The sequence below is a fragment of the Monodelphis domestica genome, chromosome 1 (assembly GCF_027887165.1).
Source record: "Monodelphis domestica isolate mMonDom1 chromosome 1, mMonDom1.pri, whole genome shotgun sequence".
Taxonomy (NCBI): domain Eukaryota; kingdom Metazoa; phylum Chordata; class Mammalia; order Didelphimorphia; family Didelphidae; genus Monodelphis; species Monodelphis domestica.
Window position 1 is genome coordinate 713828694 of NC_077227.1, and position 23515 is coordinate 713852208.

Here is a 23515-nt window from a genome sequence, read left to right on the forward strand (position 1 = left end):
TGGAATTTTCTTTGCAAAGAAATGCTGGAATGATTTGCCATTTTCTTCTCCATTTGGCAGATGAGGAAACGGAGGCAAATAAGATAAAGTGACTTGCCCAGGGACACACAGCTAATTAGCCTGTGGCCAGATCTGAACTCAGGAAGAGAAGTTTTTCTTATTCTAGACACAGTTGGATTTTATTTGGTTGGAAATCTGATGGGATGGGGATGGGAATGAGAATGGGAACAAAGAGGAGGCACAGCTTTGGTAGCGAAAGCAGAATTGGGGCTCTAAGACAAGGCTGCCGCGCCACCACTCTCCACAGTGCTGAAGAAGCCTCTAGTAAGCCTGTGCCCGCCCAGCCCCAGCTCTGGTTTAAACGTTCTCTCTCATTCCCCTTTCCTTTTCTAAGGCCGCCGCCTTGGCACGCACACTAGCTCGAGCAGTCGCACGAGCACTAACTCAGTGAACTGAAGTTGATCTCCTCCCCCTACTTCCCCGACTCCGCATTCGCTCACTGGACTGAAGTTGGTCTCCTCCCCCTACTTCCTCAACTCCGTCCTAGTGCGCGTGCTCCCAAAACTGAAGCAGATTCCCTCCAGACGTAATCATTCTGTGGCAGGGCAACCAGGCCCCTGAAGGCCTTAGTGCGCGTGCGCTCCCGGGGGTCAGGCGAGGGACTGTCTACATCCCTACCCTCGTGGAAACATAGTAGTTTCCTAAAAGAGATTAAGCTCAGACTGCCGGCTCCTCCCGAGTTCCTCCTAGAAGACAAAGTCCACAGTACGTAGCCTCTGCCGAAGGCCCGCCCCTTCCCGGATAAAAGCGGGTTTGACCCGGAAATCTCTCTTGAAGCGCTCGTCCCTTTCAGGTCGCGCCCTCGGGTGAAGATGGCGACTGTGCAGGGAGCAGTGGTAACCGAGGACGGCAATGAGACGAAACTGAGCAAAAAGTAAGCGTTCCTTCAAGAGGGTCGGGGTCAAAGAAAGGCTGTGGAGTCCGGGGCGGGGAGCCACTCAGTTTCCTAGGAGAGGCGGATGTGCCCAGCGCTGTCTCCTCGACTCTCGTGGGCACTAACGTGCTTCGAAGAAGCCTCTTTCGCCGCCGGAAACTACAAGCCCCAGGATGCACCGGGCCCCGCTGGAGGCCTGGGATTTTCTGTTGGGGAGGGGGGGGAGGGGAGGTTGTCTTAAGAGGGTTTTTCCTTCCCGGTTTCACCCGCGTGCTCTAGTCGCGTTCTCTCTTTCCCGGGTCCCTCTGGGTCCATGGAGGATCCCGGGAGGAAGAGAAGAATCTGGGGAGAGACTTTCCTTTAGACTCCTTCCCCAGAACGGAGAGTTTTCCCGTAAATGGAGCTGAGCAAGATGTGGCAAAATGCTTGACCCGTTTTCTTTTTTAGCCTAAAATTTTTCCCCTCGTTTTACGAATGAGGAAACTGAGGCAGGATCAACAGCTAGGAAGCTTCTGAAGTAGGATTTGAACCCAGATTTTCCTAAGCATAAGATAAGGATCTTAATATGTTGATACATAAAATATATATCTTCAGTGTACCTATTAATTTACTTGCGGCCCTCCCCACTAGATTGTGAGCCAGATCTGAGAACAAGGGAATGTTTAATTTAGTGCTTGACCCTCATTGGGTGATCCTTTGGACCATACCCGGACAATATTTGCCGTGGGGTTTACTCAGCAAAGATGCCAGAATTGTTTGCCATTTCCTTCTTCAGTGGATTAGGCAGATAGATTAAATGACTTGACCAGAATCACACACCTATTAAGGTCTGAGGCAGGATTTAAACTCTGTTCTTCCTCAGTCCAGGCCATTCTTTCCAGTAAGTCACCTAGCTTCCTGACTCTTAGCTCTTAATAAATGCTTATTTATTGAAATAAACTGACTCTCCTATCAGTGAAACCAAGTTGGCAAAATGTCATTCCGGATATCCCTTTCAAGAAATCTTGAATTTATTATTTATTTTGATCCTTACCATATTTCTAAAAATTACAAAGTTGTATATAGAATCTCTAAGGTTTATGAAGAGCCCTCTTGGAAACTTAGCAAATAGATTCACATTTGATTCATAAATTTGAAGAAAGTTTATAGAGTCACTTCTTAGACACTCTTTTCTGTTTTCTCCTGTTTGAGTTTAGAATATGAAGCCCCACAGTGAATATTAAATTGGATTTAGGCCAGAACACTTCTCCCTAGTTTTTTACTAAAAAGACAGAGGGACTTGGGTGGAGCTGCTCCCTTCTCCTTCTCCACTGCACCTGATTTTTTTCACATCACCAACTCCTCTGCCCAGCTACCCAATGGGAGCCCTTTCTTCCTTCTCTATGTGGGGTAAGGGGAGGAGGAAGGGCTTGGCACTTGATCTGTTGGGTGGGTTGGGTGCAAGTCCTATTATCTTATTTCTAAAAATTTTGCTGTCACTGACTTAGGTCTTAACTCCCTAATCATCTGTCTGTTCTATAGGTGTATCTATTGAGCTCATACACAGAACTTTGGTTTATTTTTTTTTTCCAAGCAACAGATGTTTTCTCATTCCTATAACTCAGAAATTTATCTCTGAAGAGTTTTAAGAACTCCCTCAAAGTATGCCTAGTTGGTGTGTGTAGGCAGGTATTATTAAATACTTATGTGGCCGGCATCATGTTAAACTTGTGATACAAAGAAAGGTAAAAGACAATTGATATGTTGAGTTTGTTTTGTTTTGTTTTATCCTTATCTTTTTGTCTTAGAATTTATATCAGTTCCAGGTTAGGATTAGACATTTGGAATTCATTGACTTGCCTACAGTCTGAGGTCATATTTGAATCTAGAACCTCCTGTCTACAAGCCTGGCACTCTATCCACTGAGCCACCTAGCTGCCCCAACATGTTGAGTTTTGAGAGAATACTAAATAGGCAGCTGCAGATATGAAACTAGAGGTTAGACGAAAGAAGTTAAGACTGGATAATTAGATTTTGTGAATCATTGGTCTACAAATCCTTAGGAGATCAGGTGAAGTAGTAAAGAGGGAGTATTCAGTGCATTCACAACAACCCCTTTCTATCTTTCCAGGCTTTACATCTCTTTCCACGAAGTATTTTAAGGGCTCAGGTCAGAACCCTGTGAGATCCTATTTTTAGTGGCATGATCTGAGTGATAATCTAGCATAGATTACTGAGGAGTAGTCAGGCAGGAAGAGAACCTGGAGAGAGAGAGTATCAAGGAGAATAGTGTCAGAGGCTACAAGGAGGTTAAAAAGAATGAGAATTGAGAAAAGGCCATTTGGCAACTAAGAGATCACTGATCTCTTTGAAGAAGAGAGCAATTTCAGCCATCTAGCATTGTGAGCCAGATTTTCAGAGAGTGAAAAGAGAAGTCACAAACATATAGATGATCTCAAGGAATTTAGGCACAAAGGGCAGAATAGATAAAGGATAATAGTTATTGGGGATGGGCAGATCAAATAGATTTTTGAATAGGAGAGAAATGAGTATGTTTTAATTATTAGTAAAGAGAAAGGTTACCAAAGTCTCCAGCAGCTTCATCAGGCCCTAAATTCCCAACTAGCCCTGGCTCATTTTACAAGTGGTAACAAAGAAGCTCAGCTAACTGCATGGTAGGGCCAGATGAATTAATGCCAGTCAAAGAGTGGGCTTGACTTTAGGAAGGGACAGAGCCAAAAAGCCCAATTTCCTGCTTGTCCTGGCTCATATCTCATGATGTTACTCCTAGTTGGCCTTTGATTGGACAGTCTGGGTTATGTGTTCTGAAGTCCAAGCCTGTAATCCCACCTCACTGTCAGAGGCCACACAAGGGGGTTTCCATGAGCCCATTCCTAAAGTTAATAATAAATTCTAGAACCTTGTTCAGGGATCTAGTGGATATGTTATTGGAAAGACTGAATCCTAACAGCTTCTTAGGCTTGCCATAGATAGAAAAAAGAATTGGATTTAATTCAAAGAGAAATTGAATGATTTTTGAAAGAGACATGAGTGGGGCCAGAGCCACAAATCAGCCAATAAAGGTGGAAGTTGGCTTTTACTTGTGTGTCACTCTGCCCCCTACATTAAAGCAGGTGAAACAACTGTGGATCTATTTTTATGTTAATTTCACACCTGCTATATGTTAGAGAAAATACCTTGGTATGGGATCACTTATGTAAATGGAGGGGTTGGCCTTGGCAAAGAGTAGGGCCTCATTGGCGTGAGGAGTAAAAGAGATGACAGAAGATGTCTGAGCAGTATAAGAGGAAGAAGGGGCTCTGTGAAGGGCCTCAATTTTCCCCACAAAATAAGAGGCAAATTTCTCACAGCTCAGAGAATAAGAGGAATAGGAACCCTGGAAGGTTTGAGGAGGGATGAAAAGGTTTGTTAGAGCCATTGTGGAGAGGGGGATGATGAGTTAGAGAAGTGTAAAGAGGGTCCATTTAAGGTTATATATTAGACATATGTAGTGGCCTCAGTCAACATGGTTTCCTGATTTTTCTCCACTTTTGTTCAGTAGTATTTGCATAGGACCCAAATAAGCAGGTAGTGGGAGTGACCAAACTTGAGGCTTTGCCAGGGGACAGTTGGCAAAATGAGGGGACTCAAGGACTGTAGATTTGAACTGGTTCACCAAGTGTCAAGATGGGGGAAGGAGGAGAGTAGTGCAGGGGTAATTGGTCTGGGAGAGAATTGAGAGGTCTTGGGATTGAAGGTCTTGGGTGGATAAAGAGTAGGCTTTGGTAAGGTAAGGCAAGGGGAGTGGTGGAAAGATTATGGTCAGCTAATGGGGCTTTCTGTTCTTCAAAATGAATGTGAGGGGTCACCTGGGTAGCTCAGTGGATTGAGAGCCAGGCCTAAAGACAGGAGGTCCTAGGTTTAAATCTTGGCCTCAGACACTTCCCAGCTGTGTGACCCTGGGCAAGTCACTTGACCCCCATTGCCTAGCCCTTACCACTCTTCTGCCTTGGAGACAATATGCAGTTTTGACTCCAAGACAAATGAATGTGATACATTTGTTGGTGATGACAAGCTCAAGATGAATCTGGGTGTGGATGAGGTGGAGGGATAGAGAAGTAGATCATGGGAAATAAAGAAGGAAATTGGGGGCTTGGGGTATTTGAGGGAAGATCAGTATGTATGCTGAAGTCCTCTAGTATAAGGGCAGGAGTGAGGGAGAAGAGAAAGATGTGTTAGTGTGTAGGCAATAGTTTCCAGGGTTTTGACTGGGTAGAAGATGTGGATGGTATGGACTTCAGAAGAGGAGAGCTTGGCTTGGGGACTATCCTGGAAGTAGCATCAGAAAAGAGTATTCCAACTTCCCCACCTCGACCAGTGAGAGTGTAGCCAGAGCTGGAAAGGGAGATCTGGAAAGCTATGTCATCAGATACAAGCCAAGGCTTAGAGCCTAGAGACAGAAAGAAAAAGTGTTAAAGTGAAAGTACTGCCTCTTCGACATTCTGGCAGCTTGGCCAAGGGCATACTTCTTCTTGGTAATTCTCAGTCTGAGAACTGGAAAGGACTTGGTAGATTCCTCTTCTGACCCATACACACGTCTGTCCATTGTAGATGGGTGGTTAGTGGCATTGGCCAAAGTAGTTTCCACCCCATATTGAGGAGATGGTACCGCTAAACCCATTAAGCCTACACTATTGGTATTTAAACCTAATGGACTTTGTAGCGCACATAAATCTGATTCTGTCCTTTTTATCTTCCTACTAAATATCTAGTCATTGGGAGCAGGAATTCTTAAACTCTACCCTAGAAGCATTTTAGTACCAACATAGAGCACATCCCTCCACAATTCTCAGATGGTAATACTAGTAAAGTGCAAGCTGATACCAGAAAAGCTTCTTCTCTGGGCCTAGCAACTACTGTGTCAGATGTCTCTGGGCCAGGAGGCCCCCTGCTCGCTCCATAGATAAGGAATTCTTTGGCCCTGTGCAATCCTCTCTTCTTGGGTGGGGAAGGGGCAGTCTGCCCGAACTTATTTTCTTACAGTGTATAAAGAGTATTGCCATTGTTAATAATAAATTCTAGAACCTTGTTCAGGGATCTAGTGGATATGTTATTGGAAAGACTGAATCCTAACAGCTTCTTAGGCTTGCCATAGATAGAAAAAAGAATTGGATTTAATTCAAAGAGAAATTGAATGATTTTTGAAAGAGACATGAGTGGGGCCAGAGCCACAAGTCAGCCAATAAAGGTGGAAGTTGGCTTTTACTTGTGTGTCCTAAAATGCATAGATTTGGAGCCAGAAAGGGCACCAAGAACTAACATTTGTTGGATACTCAGTCATTTCATATTGCAGTGCATTAAGCTTTACAAAAAGGCACTGTGCCCCAAGTAATTGCAGCTTTTATACCTATGTCTGATACAGAAGAGAGGTGGTAATTGAATCTATGGGAGTTGAGATCACCAAGTGAAGTAGTATATAGAGAGAAGAGAACCTAGGAGAGCCCTTACAGTTAGACTATCCCACAAAGGAGTCTGAGATGCAGGGGGTTAGATATAGGCAGAATGTAGAAAAATTGAACTCAACTTAATAACACTCTAGATTGTCAACTTTTATTTTTATACTTACTAACTTCCTTGTAAATATTGTACCTAGGGGTAGATAACTTGAAATGTTGGGAAACTTGGTTTAGTCCTAATAAAAGAATGATGTTTTTATGTCTTACATTTATTTCATAAATAATTCAAGAAGACATTTGGCAAGTATTAGACTTGGTGAGGATCAAATAACATCAGGAAAACAAAATTGATTCTATTTTTAGACATTTAGCTGAATCAGCTGCATAGGTACAGGCAGGATATTTTAGGGCAAAGATCAATACTAAATTAGAAAAAGGGATAGTAAGGAGAAGGTAAAGTATGTAGCTGTAACAAGGAGAAAATAGAATATGTAACTGAGATATTTCCAACTTGAATATTGAAATGAGCTATTGATGCTGGCAATAAAGTAATCCACTGTCACAACTTCTCTGGAAGTTTAATCAGTGTCAGTCAGAGATCTAAGAGCCTGGACACTGCTTCTGCCAGGAAACATGTTAGACAAGGGCAGCACCCATTCAGAGGATAAACTCATTTGTAAACTCTTAAGGAGGCAGATGGTAAAAGATAATGAGCAGCAGCACCTTATAAAACAAACACCAAGAGAGGAGAAAGCCAGTCATGTCATCCCAAGGTTGTTGCAGGCTAAACACAGAAAAGACCCAAAATGGAAAACCTTTGTGAAGATTTTATAATAAACATTCTTTATTGGAGGGAGCAGTGTCCCCAATTGCTGTGCCTGGAACCTCTCCCTCTTCTTAGATTCCCTCAATGCCCTTCCTCCTTGTCTTCCATTATTCCTCCTGCAATCCTGAGATTCCTTCCATCTCTGTTGGTCAGTATACATGGACCTCCCTACTTGCATCTTGTCTCACCCATTAGAGCCATGGTGGCAAACCTGTCTGTGCCAGCAGGGGCGCTCAGAGCCCTGGCTGGGCATGTGTGCCATCACACCAACATCACACCAAGTTCGCCAGAGTTCATTACTAGAAAGCCAGAGGACAGGGGTGTTGCTGCTCCCCTCCCAGTCTCCATGCACACCTGAGGACATTTCTCACATCACCAGCCCCTCTAAAAGGTTCACCATCACTGCATATTAGAGTGTGCCCTCCTTGAAGTCAGGGATGGGGTGGGGTGGGTATCCCTGGCACTAATTGATTGCTAGAGGAGGATGGAGAAGTGACCCAGGAGAAAATGATTGGTAGCTTTGGGCTGTGGTTGACAGTTTTGAGAGCACTTGGGGAGAAATTCCAGAGGTAACCAAATGAGGGGAGAATACTAGATATTCAGAAAAAAAGATTAAACTTTATTATGCTGAAAAAGGGGGCTGAGAATGTCAATTACTGATTTCCAAAGTCACTTCCTTGTGGTAAATCAGTAGGTGATACATTGAAAAGAACAGTGGATTTGGACTTTTGGGGAGAGCCTGGGTTTGAATCTCACCTACCTTATCTGATGATAACCTTTGTGAACTTAGAGTTTGCTAATCAAAATGGAGGGATTGGATTCAGTGATGTCTAATGTCACTTCTGGTTCTGACCTATTAATCTTTATGAGACTAGGTGTCCTCATTTAAGGTAAGAACAGGGAACAATCAGACTTTTCACAAACATTTATCTAGATTACATCTTTATGGCTTCGCAATTGGCCAAAAGTCTAAAGAATTCCAAGATTCTGTTGTATTTAGCATTGGTTATGAAAAAGCATTTTAGTCTGTCCAGCAAAATGCCACTTTCCTCTAGCAGAATGTCTCCTGCATAATTCAAAATCTCCTAAGATTCTTTTAAAGACCTAAAACAGGTAACATTGCTTTTTGGCCCTCTTTAATTTTAATTTTATTAATAACAAAATTTCTCCAAATTCTCCTAAAATGGAGATTACATTCACCAGAGAGATCACACATTGATCATGTCCAGTGTTTGAATGGGGAAAAGATCCTGTAAAGATGGTGAGGCCATCTAGATGCTCCATTTGCTGATAGTGCTCTAACTGTATGTATCAAGCACAGGAACATTGTGGTCTCCTAAAGGAAATCTATAATTACTCAGAAGTCAGCATAATGTAACATTGCACCTAGGAAAATCCTGCTGGCCAGACAGACAATCAGATGGACAGTTTACAGAGAGCTGATTCATCAGTCCATATCACAGGTACTGTCCTGTGTGAACAGTAAGCAGAGTTGAATAAGACCGTCCATCTTTTTAATGTCAGTGTTCTTCAGTGATAGTATGGGATACCACATTTTTCTGAAGAATTAGTTGTGGGTCACCCAGAGGGTAATGGTAGGGGTAAATAGCCTGCAAGATATTACTAAGAATTATACCTCAGAGGTGTGTGAATGGAAGAGGGAGAGGACCAAAGGGAGAGAAAAGGAGAAAGCTCTATTTGTATACATGCATTGTCCTCTCAGAGGAACAAGCATTCAAGTCCTTCCTTTCTATATGCCAGGGCATTATATTCTGCTGGGAGAAGGTAAACATGAAAGGCAGCTGGATATGGAGAGAGGAGGTGATGAAAGAAACCTGGTGTGTCCCAGAGAAAATCCAGGAAAGTCAGGAGTACAAGGGGAATGAAGACAAGGCTGACCCCAGTATCCTTAAAATGAAGGTTTAGAGAGGCCCCAGCCAATTGGGGAAAGAAGGGCTACAGGAGCAGACTTCCAGGGGAAGGGGTTTCTGAGGAGAGTCAGGAGCCTGCAGAGGAGGTGGAGTGCCAAAGTCTAGAGTTCAAAGACTGCTGGGAAGGGGTAGTTGGGGAGAGCTGTCAAAAATTCATCCCCCCACCTTGAATTGGATCCAGTATGAATCCTTTTTTGCATTAGCACACAGCAGCCAGGAGCCAGTTATCTCCTCCTCCCTCTAATCTTTCTGTTGTTTAGTCCTTTTTTCAGTCATATTTGACTCTTGCCCCATTTGGAGTTTTCTTGGAAAAGATACTGGAGTGGTTTGCCATTTCCTTCTCCAATTCATTTTACTGATGAAGAAACTGTGGCAAACAGGATGAAGTGACTTACTCAGGGAAGTCTTCCTGATTCCAGGTCAAGCACTCTATCCACTAACTGTTCCACCTAGCCACCCAATAGATATGTATAATCAAGCAAAACACATGTCAACACACTGACCATTTCTGAAAATTTGTTTCATTCTGTACCTCTGGTCCATCCTGTCTCTGTTAAGAGATGGTTGTTGTTTGCTTGTAATAATTATAATTGCTAGCATTTATATAATGTTTGCAAAGTGCTTTACATAATCTTATTTAATGCTCACCAACAACTCTGAGAGATAGGTATTATTGATTGTCATCCTTTTACAGATGAGAAAACTGAGGCACAGAGATTTTTATGTGACTTGTCCAGGGTTATGGGTTACACAGCTAGTAAGTCTGAAGGTCAAATTTGAACTCTTGCTTCTGAAGCCTATAGCTTATCCATTGCACTACCTAGTTGCCCCAGTTCTTGTCTCTAAATAAGGTAAATACAAACCAATTTTACACTTTTTCCGAAAATTTCTTTTTCTGTAGCACAAATCACTACTTTTATAAAGCTTTGACTTTTAGCCTGTTGTGGTCCACAGAGTGAAACTGAAAATGGAAAATGTTCATTTCACATTTCTCTCCTCCTTGCTTTTCTCTGAGGTTTCACATCACACACAAAAAAAAGCTGTATTTATGAGATTTCAGAAATTGTTCACCCCTGTTCTTGGGTGGGTTTGGTTTTTTCCCAGTATGTTTGAGTGAGGAGGAAATTGATTACTCAATTTCTTATTTTTTATCTTAGTTTTACTATTGAAACTGATTGCTTTCTGCCTGACATGTAATGTAATAGGCAATTTTGACTCCCAATGGGGCTCCCAAATGGACAAGAAAATTTAGGACAGAAGACACCTGGCTTTTCCGAATGGCCAAACCAAAATTGGATCTCTAGGATTAGTGTGGGAAGTTTCTGACAACTGTAATTTTCCTTTATTGTTACCTTTGCCTACCAGGTGGGTGAGACCAAATGTTAAAATTGCTTTCACTTTTATTTCTCTAATTAATATAGGGAGTCTTGGTATAGATGTAAATCTCAGTAGCTTGAAATTCATCAAGATTTTTGGTACATCCTGTATATCTTGGATACAAGATCTTTTTCAGTGAAACTTGCTACAATGATTATTTTCCAAATTGTCCTTCTAATCTTAAGTGCATTGACTTTGTGCCAAAATTTTAAATAATCAATTATCTGTTTTACCTTCTGTGATCATCAGTATCACTTGTTTGGTCATGCACTCTTCCCCTATCTTTATACATAGTTATGAAAGATGCCTTCTTGTTCCTCTAACTTCCTTTTTCCTGTAATAGTGTGACCCTTTCAGTCTTAATCATGGAGCCATTTGAAGTTTATTTTGGTACATGGTGTCACATTAGTTGGGGAATGACTCCTGTCCTTAAAGTCTTAGTCTTGGTGATCCACACCTAATTTCTACCTCACTGCTATGCATTTTTCACAACAGTTTTTGTAAGACAATGTCTTGACTCTACTAGCTATAGTTTTTGGGATTATCAAATACTATGCTACTGTATGTCATGTACCTAATCTGTTCTACTGTTCTAATGAATAATGTTTTAAAGAATTACATTGTTTTTTTCTCCCTGCCACTCTCCCTTCCCTACCCCCATCCTTAGTAAGGTAAATAAGCAATTAATTAACTCCTTTTGGAGCTTATCTTGGCTTTGGGGTCAGATGTTGCTCTACTCCTAAAAACCTTCTAGTTTTCCCAGCCCTTTTTTTCCAGAACTAAAACCTTACCTCAGTAGTTCAGGTCTTTCAGTTTATCAACCATTAAGCTACTTTACTGGTTTGCTGTATTTGGTTATCTTGTATACTTTTGTTTCACTGATTGACATCTCTTTTGTAACCAATACCAAATAACTGCCTTTTTTTTTTTAAATTCTGAACTTTACAAACACCAACTGAAAGGCATTTCTATGTAGGAAACCCAGCAGAAAAACAAGATTGCAATACCAAATCGTTTTGATCATTACTACTTTGTCCTACAATTTTGAATCTGATGCTACTGCTGAGCCCTCTTCATTCTTACTTCTTTCATTATTTCCCTGGGAATTCTTGACTTCTGTTTCTTTTTTGCTTCTTCTTAGTCTTTACTCAAGCCTCAGATCAAATACCAACTTCTGCAAGCAGCAGTTCCTGGTTCTCACCATGTGCTAGTGTCTTCCCCTCTGAGAAGCCCTTCCATCTGTTGCTCTTCTGTATATATTGTCTATACATCATGTTATTTATACATTTTCCCTGTTAGAATGCAAGCTCTTTGAGGGTAGGATGTGGAGGGGGCAGAGCCTTTCTCCAACATTTAGCATGGTGTCTAGCTCACTTGTTGACTTACTTAAACAGATGTCCTGGATCCATTTGATCACGCCTTTTAGTTTCCGGTTCTCTTGCTAAACACTAGTGGAACTCTTCAGGAGTGATTCATTCTGGGTTTTATCTATGAGACATACAAAACAAGTTAATCTTGTGCCTAGGAACACTGGTGCCAGCCCTGTGAAATGGATTGTTTAAAAAAAAGCCAGTGATTTGCATTGCCCTCTTGTCCTGTTAGGCAAAAGAAGGGAATTGCTTAGTGGCAAGAATGGGATAATTACCAAGGAAGGAATCCATACTCATTATTTGGTTAATTAAGGATGTTTATTGGTTGAGGTATTCATTAGAAATATGTACATATTAATGACCTTTGGACTCACAAAGTGCTAAAACACTGGGAATGAGTGGGTAGAGGGTATATTTTCATTGCACATCTGGCAGGAGTCAGTGGACACTAAAATAGATAACAATTTTTGGTCTGGTGTCACTTCCATTAAGGAGACATGGTCTTATAGGTTAAAATCTGGTCAAATGCTATTAGAAATGATAAGCAAGATGATTTCAGAAAAAGCTGGAAAGCTATGCATGAACTGATGAAAGTGAAATAAGCAGAACCAGGAGAACATTGCACGCAATAATAGCAGTCTTATACAATGATCAAATATGAAAATTTGACTACCCTTGCTTCTGCAATGATCTGGGACCTTCCTGAAATGATGAAGAATGCAATCCACCTGCAGAGAAAGCACAGTTGGAGTCAGATAGATGTGGTGTGGATCAAAGCATACTATCTTTCACATCAGTGTATTTATGGTTATTTGGGAATTTTGGTTTTGTATGAGTGTGCTCTTATAACAATGACCAATGTAGAAATGTGTTTTGTATGATAATAAAACTAAAAATAAAATAAATAAGTGCTCCCCCCCCCCCAAAAAAAAAGAATGGGATAATTAAAAGAGCACTGGATTTGGAGTACAAGAAGCCCTGGCCCTGCTACAAGAATTGATTGAGTGCCTGGCATAAACAATGGGAAAATTAAGGTGTTTATAATCTACTGAGAAAAGAACTACAAAAGCATTTTTTTCTTAATTTTTGTAAGTAAAAGATTTGTGGTGGCACAAAGGATAGAATGCCAAGCCTAGAGTCAGGACGACCTATGTTCAGATACTTAATAGCTATGAGACCCTGGATAAGTCACTTAATCCTGTTTACCTCAGTTTCCTCATCTGTCAAATGAGCTGGAAAAGGAAATGGCAAACCATTGCAGTATCTCTGCTCCGAAAACCCCAAGTGGAATTCTGAAGCATTAGAAATGATTGAAAACAACAATAAAAAGATTAGTTGTTTAATGGGAAATATGAGTAAATTTTGAAAGAAACCATATGGGTGGTTAAAGAAAATGTAAAGATTATAAAGAAGTAATGATTAAAGGGGCAATCTTAGGGAAGAGACAAAGGAAAATAGAGTTAAGGAAAGATGGTAGGTAGGTAGATGCTTGTCCTATTGAAAATACCCCTCTCAAGGAACTGAAATTTTAATTGAAGGAGAGGCAAGTATCCGAAGGAGCATTCAGTTCAGGGTAGGTGGAAAGGCCTGGGGGGGTCCTTTGGATACAGTGAAAGGTTAGATGGGCAGGTCTAGTCTAGTGGTTATTTCCTCATACCTGAAAAATTATACTAAACTATGTAAATGACCATCGTGTGTGTAGCCTTAATGCATGGCTAAAATGTTCTACTTGGAGTACAGAAAGACCTGAGTTCAGATCCTATCCTGGCATTTACTAGCTCTGTGGCCTCTCTGAGCCTGCTGCTTCATTTGTAAAATGAGGGGGGGTCAGATAGGTGTCTTGAAGGCTTCTTCCATCTCCAAAGCTGTGATCCTAAATGAGATAAAATGTAAAGAGAAGTCCTCAGTCCTCTTCTTGGGAAAGTAGCAAATGACTTAAGTGTAAATCAATGTAGTTTTCCCATGATTCTGACTAGATTGTCTCCTGAATAAGAGCTTCATTTTCTGAGAATTATAGTTTGCAATGATCTATTCTGCCCAGGAATAGGGGGAGGCACACTAAGTGCCAGGCTCAGCTCCTGGAAGGGGGAAGAGACCAAGAGCTCTTTATTGTCCCACAGATGACAAAGAGCCAATTTTCTTGGCCATATGCACTAACCTGCTTCTTTTCATATATAGAACTTCCTTTCTGGGAATACAGGGGCAAGCTTGAGAGAACTGAGCTAGAGTGAGGGGGCCTGCTCACACTGGTTTCCCCCAGGCAATTGCCACACTAAATTTTGTTATCTTTCCACAGTGAGCTGAAGAGACGTTTGAAGGCAGAGAAGAAATTAGCTGAGAAGGAGGCAAAGCATAAGGAACTCAGTGAGAAGCAGCTGAATCAAGCCTCCACCACCAATCACTCTATTGACAACGGTGTGCTTGCTGATGAGGAGATCCTGGACCCAAATGTGAGTTTCTGAACTGTTTGTCCATTATCAGCTAGAAAGTGATAGGAAGGCAAAAGTAGGACATGCCAAGAGTAGATGGCCAAGAGTGGTGGTCCCAGTGATATCCTAGAATGATTTTGTTATTCCATTTGTCATCTGAATATATTTGACTCTGGTCCCTTTCATTTTTCTCTCTCCCTATGTATTTATAATCAGATTATAAATGACCCAAACAAATGAGCTTCCCCCAGAGAGTGTGGGGAAGACCCTGTTTGAAGTTGCTTTGAATATTTCAAAGGCAGTGTCACATAGAAAGGGCTTAATAAACTGACTTGATGACTTGGACTCTTGTGTTTTTTTTTTGGCAGCAATATTATAAGATTCGCAGCCAAGCAATCCAGCAACTGAAGATCAGTGGAGAAGACCCATACCCACACAAGTTTCATGTAGACACCTCACTCACCCACTTCATTGAACAATATAATAATTTACAACCAGGTGACCACCTGACTGATATCACTGTGAGAGTGGCAGGTATGTATATGTATTCTCTTCTGTCCAGCAATAACCCTACTAAAGTTTTTGTTCTGCAGCATGCCATGAAGAGGTTTGGTGGAAAGTTTTTTTTTTTTTTTTAAGAAAAGTACTTTCAGAGGGGGGCAGCTAGGTGGCTCAGTGGTCTGAGAGCCAGCCCTAGAGACAGGAAACCTGGGTTCAAATGTGGCCTCAGACACTTCCTAGTTGTGTGACCCTGGGCAAGTCACTTAACCCCCATTTCCTAGTCCTTACTGCTCTTCTGCCTTAGAACCAAAACACAGTATTGATTCTAAGGTGGAAGGTAAGGGTTTTGGGGTTTTTTTTTTAAGTATATTCAATCTATAGGTTCATTTGTAGAAAGGGGAGAGATTTCTGTATTTGGAATACCTCTACTGTAGCTCTTCACAAACAAGTATGGTAATCTTGAGGAGTCCAGTTGTATTTAGAAGGGATGTGCTAAGGCATCTGTGAATGAGGAAACAGGTCCTGTGCTATCCTGTAGGAGTTGTGGCACCCCAAAAGCAGGACCCCTCATGGCTTTAGGTTCATGAAAAATATGGAACTCATTAGCTGAGGTAAATGCTTATAATTGAGGATGTGATGTGATAGCATTAGAATTCTGATCCTTCTGAATCAAAGCAGCTATTTTTCTTAGTTCAATTAGAAGAGTCTTTTCTCTCTAGTATATCTGAATTAGCTTTGTTCTACTTTTTGCCATAAACCTGATACAAGTACAGAGGGTGCTTCTTGACACTAATTATCACAAGCTGGCTTCTGACCTTGCCAGTGAAGGCCTTTTACTCTGTGTGTGTGGTGTTGTTTTTTTTACTTCAGGCTTTCAGTTCTGAATTTTTGTTTTGTTTTAAAATGTTTTAAAATGGCCAATGAAATTTAATTTTGTTAGGCAAATTCAAACAGCAGTTCATCAATGACCCTGCAAAAATGTCTTTAACCAACACTTGTTTAGGTAAAAATTAAGGGTTATTGACTGAATATATTATACTAGTGGTCGCCAGGAATTGAAATTGAATCCCAATAAAATACTCAAGTCAGTTTGGGATTTTTTATGGTGGTTTAATTACAATAGAAGGCAGAAATTAAGAAGAAAAGAGAGAGAGAGAAGAGGAATTGGACTGCTCTGGCAAGCCAGATAGGAGTTTAGAGGCCTAGGCTAATGGGCCTTCTCAATCTAGGTTGGCTTCCAACCACAAGGCCTCCTCCCAGATGAGGGGCCTCCTAGGAGGATAGTGTTTTAGAAGGTAAAGGAAAAAAGGAATCAGCCTAAACCATTCACCAGGCACACTAAGAACGCCGCCACGAATTCCCAATGCTGAAAGAGCCCGTCTTGACGAGAGAGAGCCGAGAGAGAAAGTGACACAAAATATATAGACCATTCTGTACATCACTTCCTATGTCTCACATGTACCAATGGTAGCTTAAGCTTGATTTAGCACAGCCCAGGGGGTGTGTAAGTTGTTTCTTATTTGTCACTTGCTAGCACATGTCTGTCATAGGCCATCCTCCTCAACACTTAATGCTTAAGTAGAGGTGTATACATTCCTGGTTGCTAGGGTTTTAAAGACTAATCAGGGTGCAGAAAATCTAAAATTCTATTAGGCAAATTCCATGTATTTTAATTGAAGAATCCCCTGTGAAAATAGTTTCCTAAGATTTCAGCCTTTTTTCTTTTTTTTTTTTTACAATACTGTGTATTGGCTCCAAGGCAGAAGAGTGGTAAGGGCTAGGCAATGGGGGTCAAGTGACTTGCCCAGGGTCACACAGCTGGGAAGTGTCTGAGGCCAGATTTGAACCTAGGACCTCCCATCTCTAGGCCTGGCTCAATTCACTGAACCACCCAGCTGCCCCTCAGCCTCTTCTTTGACACATTAAGATGAAATATTTTGTCTGGAAAGACTTCCCTGAGAGGATGCCTTGAATAAACATATGGGCACTGCTTACTCTCATCACAGGTTCCACTGGAGGTTTAGGAAAAGAAATAGAAACTTCATCTTCTTTACATAGAGATACAAGAATTTTTGGTTTAAGTTCTAGTGGACTGAACCATGCACCAGAAATTGGTCTTGAATCAGATGATTCAAAGCTAAAAGATGAAAGAGATCTATTATCTACTGTTCTTGAAGATGCTGGTCCAAGTAGTTTTCTTTGATCTTCACATGATATAAATGGTCTTTGAGTTCTAACAGTTCTTAGTGCATTTCATGCTTCACCGATGATTTTTGCACTGGTCTTCTGTTTGGTTACTGAACCTCTATAAAATGAGTCCAGTTTTCCTAATTTTTTGTCATGTGTATAAAATTTCTCCCCTCTACCATCCATTGATAAGGCAAGAAAAATAACTCATTATAAATATGTACAGTTCTATAAAGCAAATTGCCACATTAGCCATGTCCAAAAGAAAAAGGGAAATTATTCGTAGCTGAGACCAGCTGTTATCTGGAGGATAGTATGTTTCACCATGAGTCTTTTGGAATTGGATGGGCATTGTATTGATTATTAAGGCTTTTGAAGTTGATTGCCTTTTAGTATTGATGTTATTATATAAATTGTTCTCTTGATTCTGCTTTGCTTGGGTTTTTTATAGGCCGGATCCATGCAAAACGGGCTTCTGGGGGAAAGCTCATCTTTTATGATCTTCGAGGAGAAGGGGTCAAACTACAAGTAATGGCCAATTCCAGGTATGAGAAGCTTTCCTAGACTAGCCTATCTCATATGAGGTTTGGAGATGCTGTTGGTCTTGTTTTCTCAGCCCTCTTATCTGAGGTAGAATGAGGTAAGGCTAAGTCGGGGTGAACAGAGTTCAAGTCAATCAGTTAAACTAACATTTATTGAATGCATAGATGGGGAAAAAAGCAAGAAACCATTGCAGGGGTAGAGAGTTGTGGCTCCAGAAGGGAAATAGGAATAAGAACCTTGCCTTCAATTTAGTGTAGAATCTCAAAGGGGGGCAGCCTTATATGTTCAGAATTTTAGTGAGGGATTTAGGGTGAAAACATTGGTCATCTTGAACTTGGGTTATTATGTACTAAATTTAAACCTCTCTTCCACTCAGGAATTATAAATCAGAAGAAGAATTTTTTCACATAAACAACAAACTTCGACGGGGAGACATTATTGGAGTTCAGGGGAATCCAGGAAAGACCAAGAAGGGAGAACTAAGCATCATTCCCCATGAGATTACACTCCTGTCACCATGTCTTCATATGTTGCCTCACCTTCATTTTGGCCTCAAAGACAAGGTGAGCTCTTAGTGCCTCCTCCCTCTGAATCTAGCCCTCCTTGATGCCTATTTTGTTCTTTTTTTACCCCCTCCCGGTGTTTGTTCTATAGGTCTTTGGTCTCATGTCTGCATTTTATGGATCAGGATATGACTTGCTAATTGCTGTGTTTATTTCTTAAAAGGAAACACGGTATCGGCAGAGGTACTTAGACTTGATCCTGAATGACTTTGTGAGGCAGAAGTTTATCACCCGCTCCAAGATAATTACCTATATAAGGAGTTTCCTAGATGAATTGGGCTTCCTGGAGGTGAGGATGGTTCTTTGTAACATCTATTCAGGCATTCCCAATGTGCACATTCTCCACCATTTCTGCTCTTTCCTGAGGATTGCTCTAGGTCACTTGCTTCCATTCCTGCTCTAAAGATCATCCTTTCTCTACCACTGTCCTAGTTGCCCCATGTTTCCATAATTTCCCAAGTTCCAGGACAGGACCTAACTGCCAGAGTGGCCTCCACACAGGGAATAGGAGTGCTGGTACCTGGTGGACATGCCTGACTTCTCCCATGTATTCTTGACTCATGTTGGCTCAGGGGATTCCCAAAGGCAGATTCAATGGTGCATTGACCTTGCTGGTTTTCTGGCAGAGATTTTTTTGAAGTTGCTATAGAGATAGAATTAGTCTCTAGATGTCATGAAGTCTTAATCTCATTTGATTAACTTTCTAACTTAGCATTAGTATTAAATGTACACAACCTGTCATCTCTAAGTTAACTGACAACTGACTCTTTTTCTTTCTCTAGATAGAAACACCCATGATGAACGTCATCCCAGGTGGAGCTGTTGCCAAACCCTTTATCACCTACCACAATGAGCTGGACATGAACTTGTATATGAGAATTGCCCCAGAGCTCTACCACAAGGTCAGAAGAAAATGAATGCTTTCCCTTAGAAAAGAAAATGACTAGGAAATCACTGAATTTGTAGATGCAATAGCTAATTAAGAAGCCAGATTGGCCAGAGGGAAATTGGGCCAGACACAGATAAATAGAACATACAAGTGATTCCCCATGGGTATGAGGAAACAACATACTTATATTAGAAATAGGATCTTGAAGATGTTCTCCTTTCTCATGGCAGTCTCATTCCCTCTGCTCTCCAGCCTACTTGGGACCCCCCAGCACTACAGCCTCACCATATATGTCTGCCACATACTCTTCCTGTGTTAGGAAACTTCAGCAGGTCTAAAACAGAAATCATTATCCATTCCCCCCATCCCCCCACTCTCTTTCTGAAGCTTGAAGGCATTCCTACCTTCCCAGGGTTATTTTCAGCTCCTCTACACCAATCTGTTTTCAAGTCATAGCTTTCCTGCTTTCCTAGACTGTTTCCTTCCTATACATCATTCCTATACATCTTCTCTGCTCACATGCTTGCCGCCTGGTGCTCTCATCGCCTTGAGCCTTTATTGTGCAAATAGCCTATTGCAGTGTTGGTGTTCACGAAACGATCTCGTGCCGAAATCTCACCCTCGAGCCACCTGTGAGGCACATCCCAGCCCTGTAGAGAGGGAAGGGGAACAGCCCCTTCTGGCACTCACAGGCTGTGGGTTCACCAACACTGGCCTATTGGTCAGTCTGCCCCCCTCTGTCCCTCCCCCTTTTGGCAATCCTACCCTTCTTGCCCTCATTCAATAAACTCTAGTGGCTCACCCTATTCTATGGCCGAGTATCACTGGCCTTCTTGGCTATCCTTCCCAAAGAATACTCCACCTCCGAACTCCATGCTTTATAAATTATTAGTTTTGGGTTTTTTGCTTTTTTTTTTAAACAACAACAACAAAAAAAACAACCTCCCTCCTTACTCCTCTCTTCCCCCATAATATCTGTGCCTTTTCCCTGGTTGTTCCCCACTCCCACCTCCCCACATATACCACCCCTTCTGAGTTCTCTACAAGATTCAACTTTGATTCCACCTTCTGCAAGAGGTCTTCACTGGCCTGCCTTCAGTCCTACCCACAAACTGCTAGTGCCTTTTATTTGATAACACCTTCCCTTTACACTGTGTATCTTGTGCAATTTTGTTTGTTGCCTCCATTAGAATGTGATCTCCTTATGGGCAGGGACCATGTATCCTCAGCACTTAGCCCAGTGTTTGGTACATTGTAAGTGCTTAATAAATATTTCTTGATAAAGAGACTGCTTGTATTTTCAGGTGAAAAGATATAGAAAAAAATTGGGGTAATCATGTACTTCCAGACAATACTTTCAAGTCTATGACTTTTTTTCATTAAATTTTTTTTTTCTCCCTGCCACCTACCCCAACCCCTGACCCTCCATCAAAGTCTTTCGGCTTCGTTTATTTTTACAAGTTGTTATAGATAGGATAAATTGAGTTCTCACTTTCCTCTATATCAGTTCATACAATTTTGTACCTTAGGATTAGGGTTCAATTTTCACTTTTTTGACAGCGATTTTGAATACTTTTTTACATGGTGGTTGATTGTGTTTCTTCCTTAAGGATTGCCGAGCCATTTTTCAGGACTTGTTAGCCACAGCTTGCTTTGACTGTAGCTGCTGTTTCTGTTTAGATGCTGGTAGTTGGAGGCATTGACCGAGTTTATGAAATTGGACGTCAGTTCAGGAATGAAGGAATTGATTTGACTCACAATCCTGAATTCACAACCTGTGAGTTCTACATGGCATATGCAGACTACCATGATCTCATGGAGATCACTGAAAAGATGATATCAGGTAGCCTATCCACCCTACCTTTGATGTTTGCTCTCAAGGTCTTATGCCCCTCATTAGGGGGAAGGGGCATGTGGGATTTGGGCAGATCCTCTTTAAGGAGCAGATTTCTCTCTTAGGAATGGTGAAGAACATTACAGGAAGTTACAAGGTCAGCTATCATCCAGATGGCCCAGAGGGCCAGGCCTACGATATTGACTTCACACCACCCTTCCGCAGAATCAGCATGGTGGAAGAGCTGGAGAAAGCTCTTGGAATGAAGCTTCCTGAGACCAGTCTTTTTGAAACAGAAGGTAAAGATGCTACTCCAGTTTGTTCCTTCTTGACCATAGCCATTGAATCAGAAACTAGGTTGATATCATTATGAATAACTCAGTTTTATTTACATAACACTTTAAAGTTTACAAAGCCCTGTAGTTCTGCTCCAGTCACAAAATTCCTTCCCAGGGGTTTAGGAGCCCTCCCCTCATTTTGTTTATGTGGATAACAGAAACTCGTAAGATTCTTGATGATATCTGTGTGGCGAGAGATGTGGAATGTCCCCCTCCCCGGACCACAGCCAGGCTTCTCGACAAGGTAAGTGATTGTGACTTTGGGGTTCTGGTCCTTCTCATCCAAGGATGGGTGGCTCCTTCCGTTCCCTGTGAAGATAGAGGAGTCCAGGGTAGACATCTTCAGAGGATTCGATAGATAGGAAAACCCTGAGCCAGATATTCAGAAGCAATATTGGTATTGTAGCCTTCCTTTGGCTGGCGTCTTGGTACTCTTACAAGGATTGGGACTAGGAAAGCGTTATTCAAATTTGCTCTCTAGCCACATGTTTTTTACTGTTCAGCTTGTAGGTGAGTTCCTGGAAGTGACCTGCATCAACCCCACTTTCATCTGTGACCACCCACAAATAATGAGCCCTCTGGCCAAGTGGTAAGATACAGCATCTGTCTTGGAGGGGATTAGATCTTCAACCTTTCATATTTTCTGTATGTTAGAGTTTTACCTAAAGGCATAGTGCCATGTCTTTGTACACATTTGACTGGTTTGGGACCTAGATGACTGGACTTAGCCCATCATAGGATAGTAGGAAAACTGGATTTGGACTGTGAGAACCCAGATTTGAATCTGGTTCCTCTTCTTTCCTTCTCTAAGTCTGATTCTTTAAACTTCTTAAATCACCCATCAGTAGTCCCAGGGCACACAGACCCAGTTGCCTAACTACCAAAAAGCCTTGACTCTAAGCCCGGCCCTGTCCTTTGGTTTCCATTGTCCAGGCATCGCTCCAAGAATGGTTTGACTGAGCGCTTTGAGCTATTTGTGATGAAGAAGGAAATATGCAATGCCTATACTGAGCTGAATGACCCTGTGCGGCAGCGGCAGCTTTTTGAAGAGCAGGCCAAGGTAGGGATGAGTGAGCAGGGGATGTCCCAAGGAAGCATCTACCCCATGGTCTACTGAACAGATGTGGACAATACTGGAATTGGGAAGACATGGGCCCCGCTCTTCACTCAGTTTCTCACTCACACTCACACTCTCACACACACACACACACACACACACACACACACACACACACACACACACACACACACACACACTCACCCTCTTGTGAAGATCATTTAAACTCTGTGGGTTGTGGTTTCCTCATTTGGGCTCTTTCTAGCTGAAGGGTCATTCTGAAGGGAAGCACAGACCCCCACAGACTTATCTATAAATAGGGTGACCAGCATAGCCTGGCTAGACTCAGAAGGGAAATGGCTTTCTTCCATTCTTCTGTACTCTTCCATTCCTCTCCTAAAAAGGAAACTGTCAGCATCTGTGGGTCGTAGGTCAACTTTGATCTACAAGGCATTGATTGCCATGAGTTTCCTGGAAGAGTAGGATACACTCAGTAGCTGAACTTTAGGCATCTAGGCGCTGAAGGTGGGAGCATACCCTCATTCCTCTTTGTCTCCTCCAGGCCAAGGCTGCAGGTGATGATGAAGCCATGGTCATCGATGACAATTTCTGTACTGCCCTAGAATATGGCCTCCCACCCACAGCTGGCTGGGGAATGGGCATCGACAGACTCACTATGTTTCTTACTGACTCCAACAACATTAAGGTAAATAAGTGACTGCTGGCCATTCATACCCTACACTAAAGACATAATATTCCTAAAGCAAGAACAAACCTAAATACTATGTGCCCCTAGTTAGAGAAAACAAAAATCCATCATAGGGAGCTAGCCTGGTACTTCCCTGTTTGTGAAGAGTGGGTTTGAAGCTAAACAGGAGCCAGCTGATTGTTCTCCATGCCAAGTCTGTGCTCCAGGTGCCTCCTGCCACAGGAGGGCACTGGGCTGGGGCATCTTCAGCAGAAGAGCTTTGTGTCTCAAGCAATACATACTTTCTTTTCTAGGAGGTCCTTCTCTTTCCTGCCATGAAACCTGAAGAGAAGAAGGAGGCATCATCTCATTCTGGTGTGTCAGAAGGCACAGTGGCCACTGCCACCAACTAGAGGAGAGGAGCTTTGCCTCTCCTGCTATGAACAAGGGATTCAGGGCCAGCAGGACTGATATGAGTGACCATAACTCAGTCAGTCCATCAGATGTCTCCAAGTTAGAGATGTGTGGCCAGGATCGCTTTCTACTTCTCATTACCAAATAAACCATTTTTCTCTTTTCCTGCTTTATTTCACTTATTTGTTAAGCCTTGGAA

General features: G+C 41.9%; 1 protein-coding gene across 1 annotated transcript; it reads left to right on the forward strand.

The window, feature by feature from the left end:
- The first annotated feature begins 511 nt into the window (after positions 1-511).
- Positions 512-23480, forward strand: KARS1 (lysyl-tRNA synthetase 1). The gene is made up of 14 exons (XM_056824461.1): positions 512-934; positions 14170-14323; positions 14671-14836; positions 17442-17535; positions 17910-18096; positions 18260-18385; positions 18879-18998; positions 20666-20828; positions 20945-21118; positions 21316-21401; positions 21661-21746; positions 22091-22217; positions 22777-22920; positions 23217-23480. The coding sequence occupies exons 1-14, from the start codon at positions 873-875 to the stop codon at positions 23313-23315; spliced, it is 1788 nt and encodes a 595-aa protein (XP_056680439.1). The 5' UTR covers positions 512-872; the 3' UTR covers positions 23316-23480.
- The last annotated feature ends 35 nt before the right edge of the window (positions 23481-23515 follow it).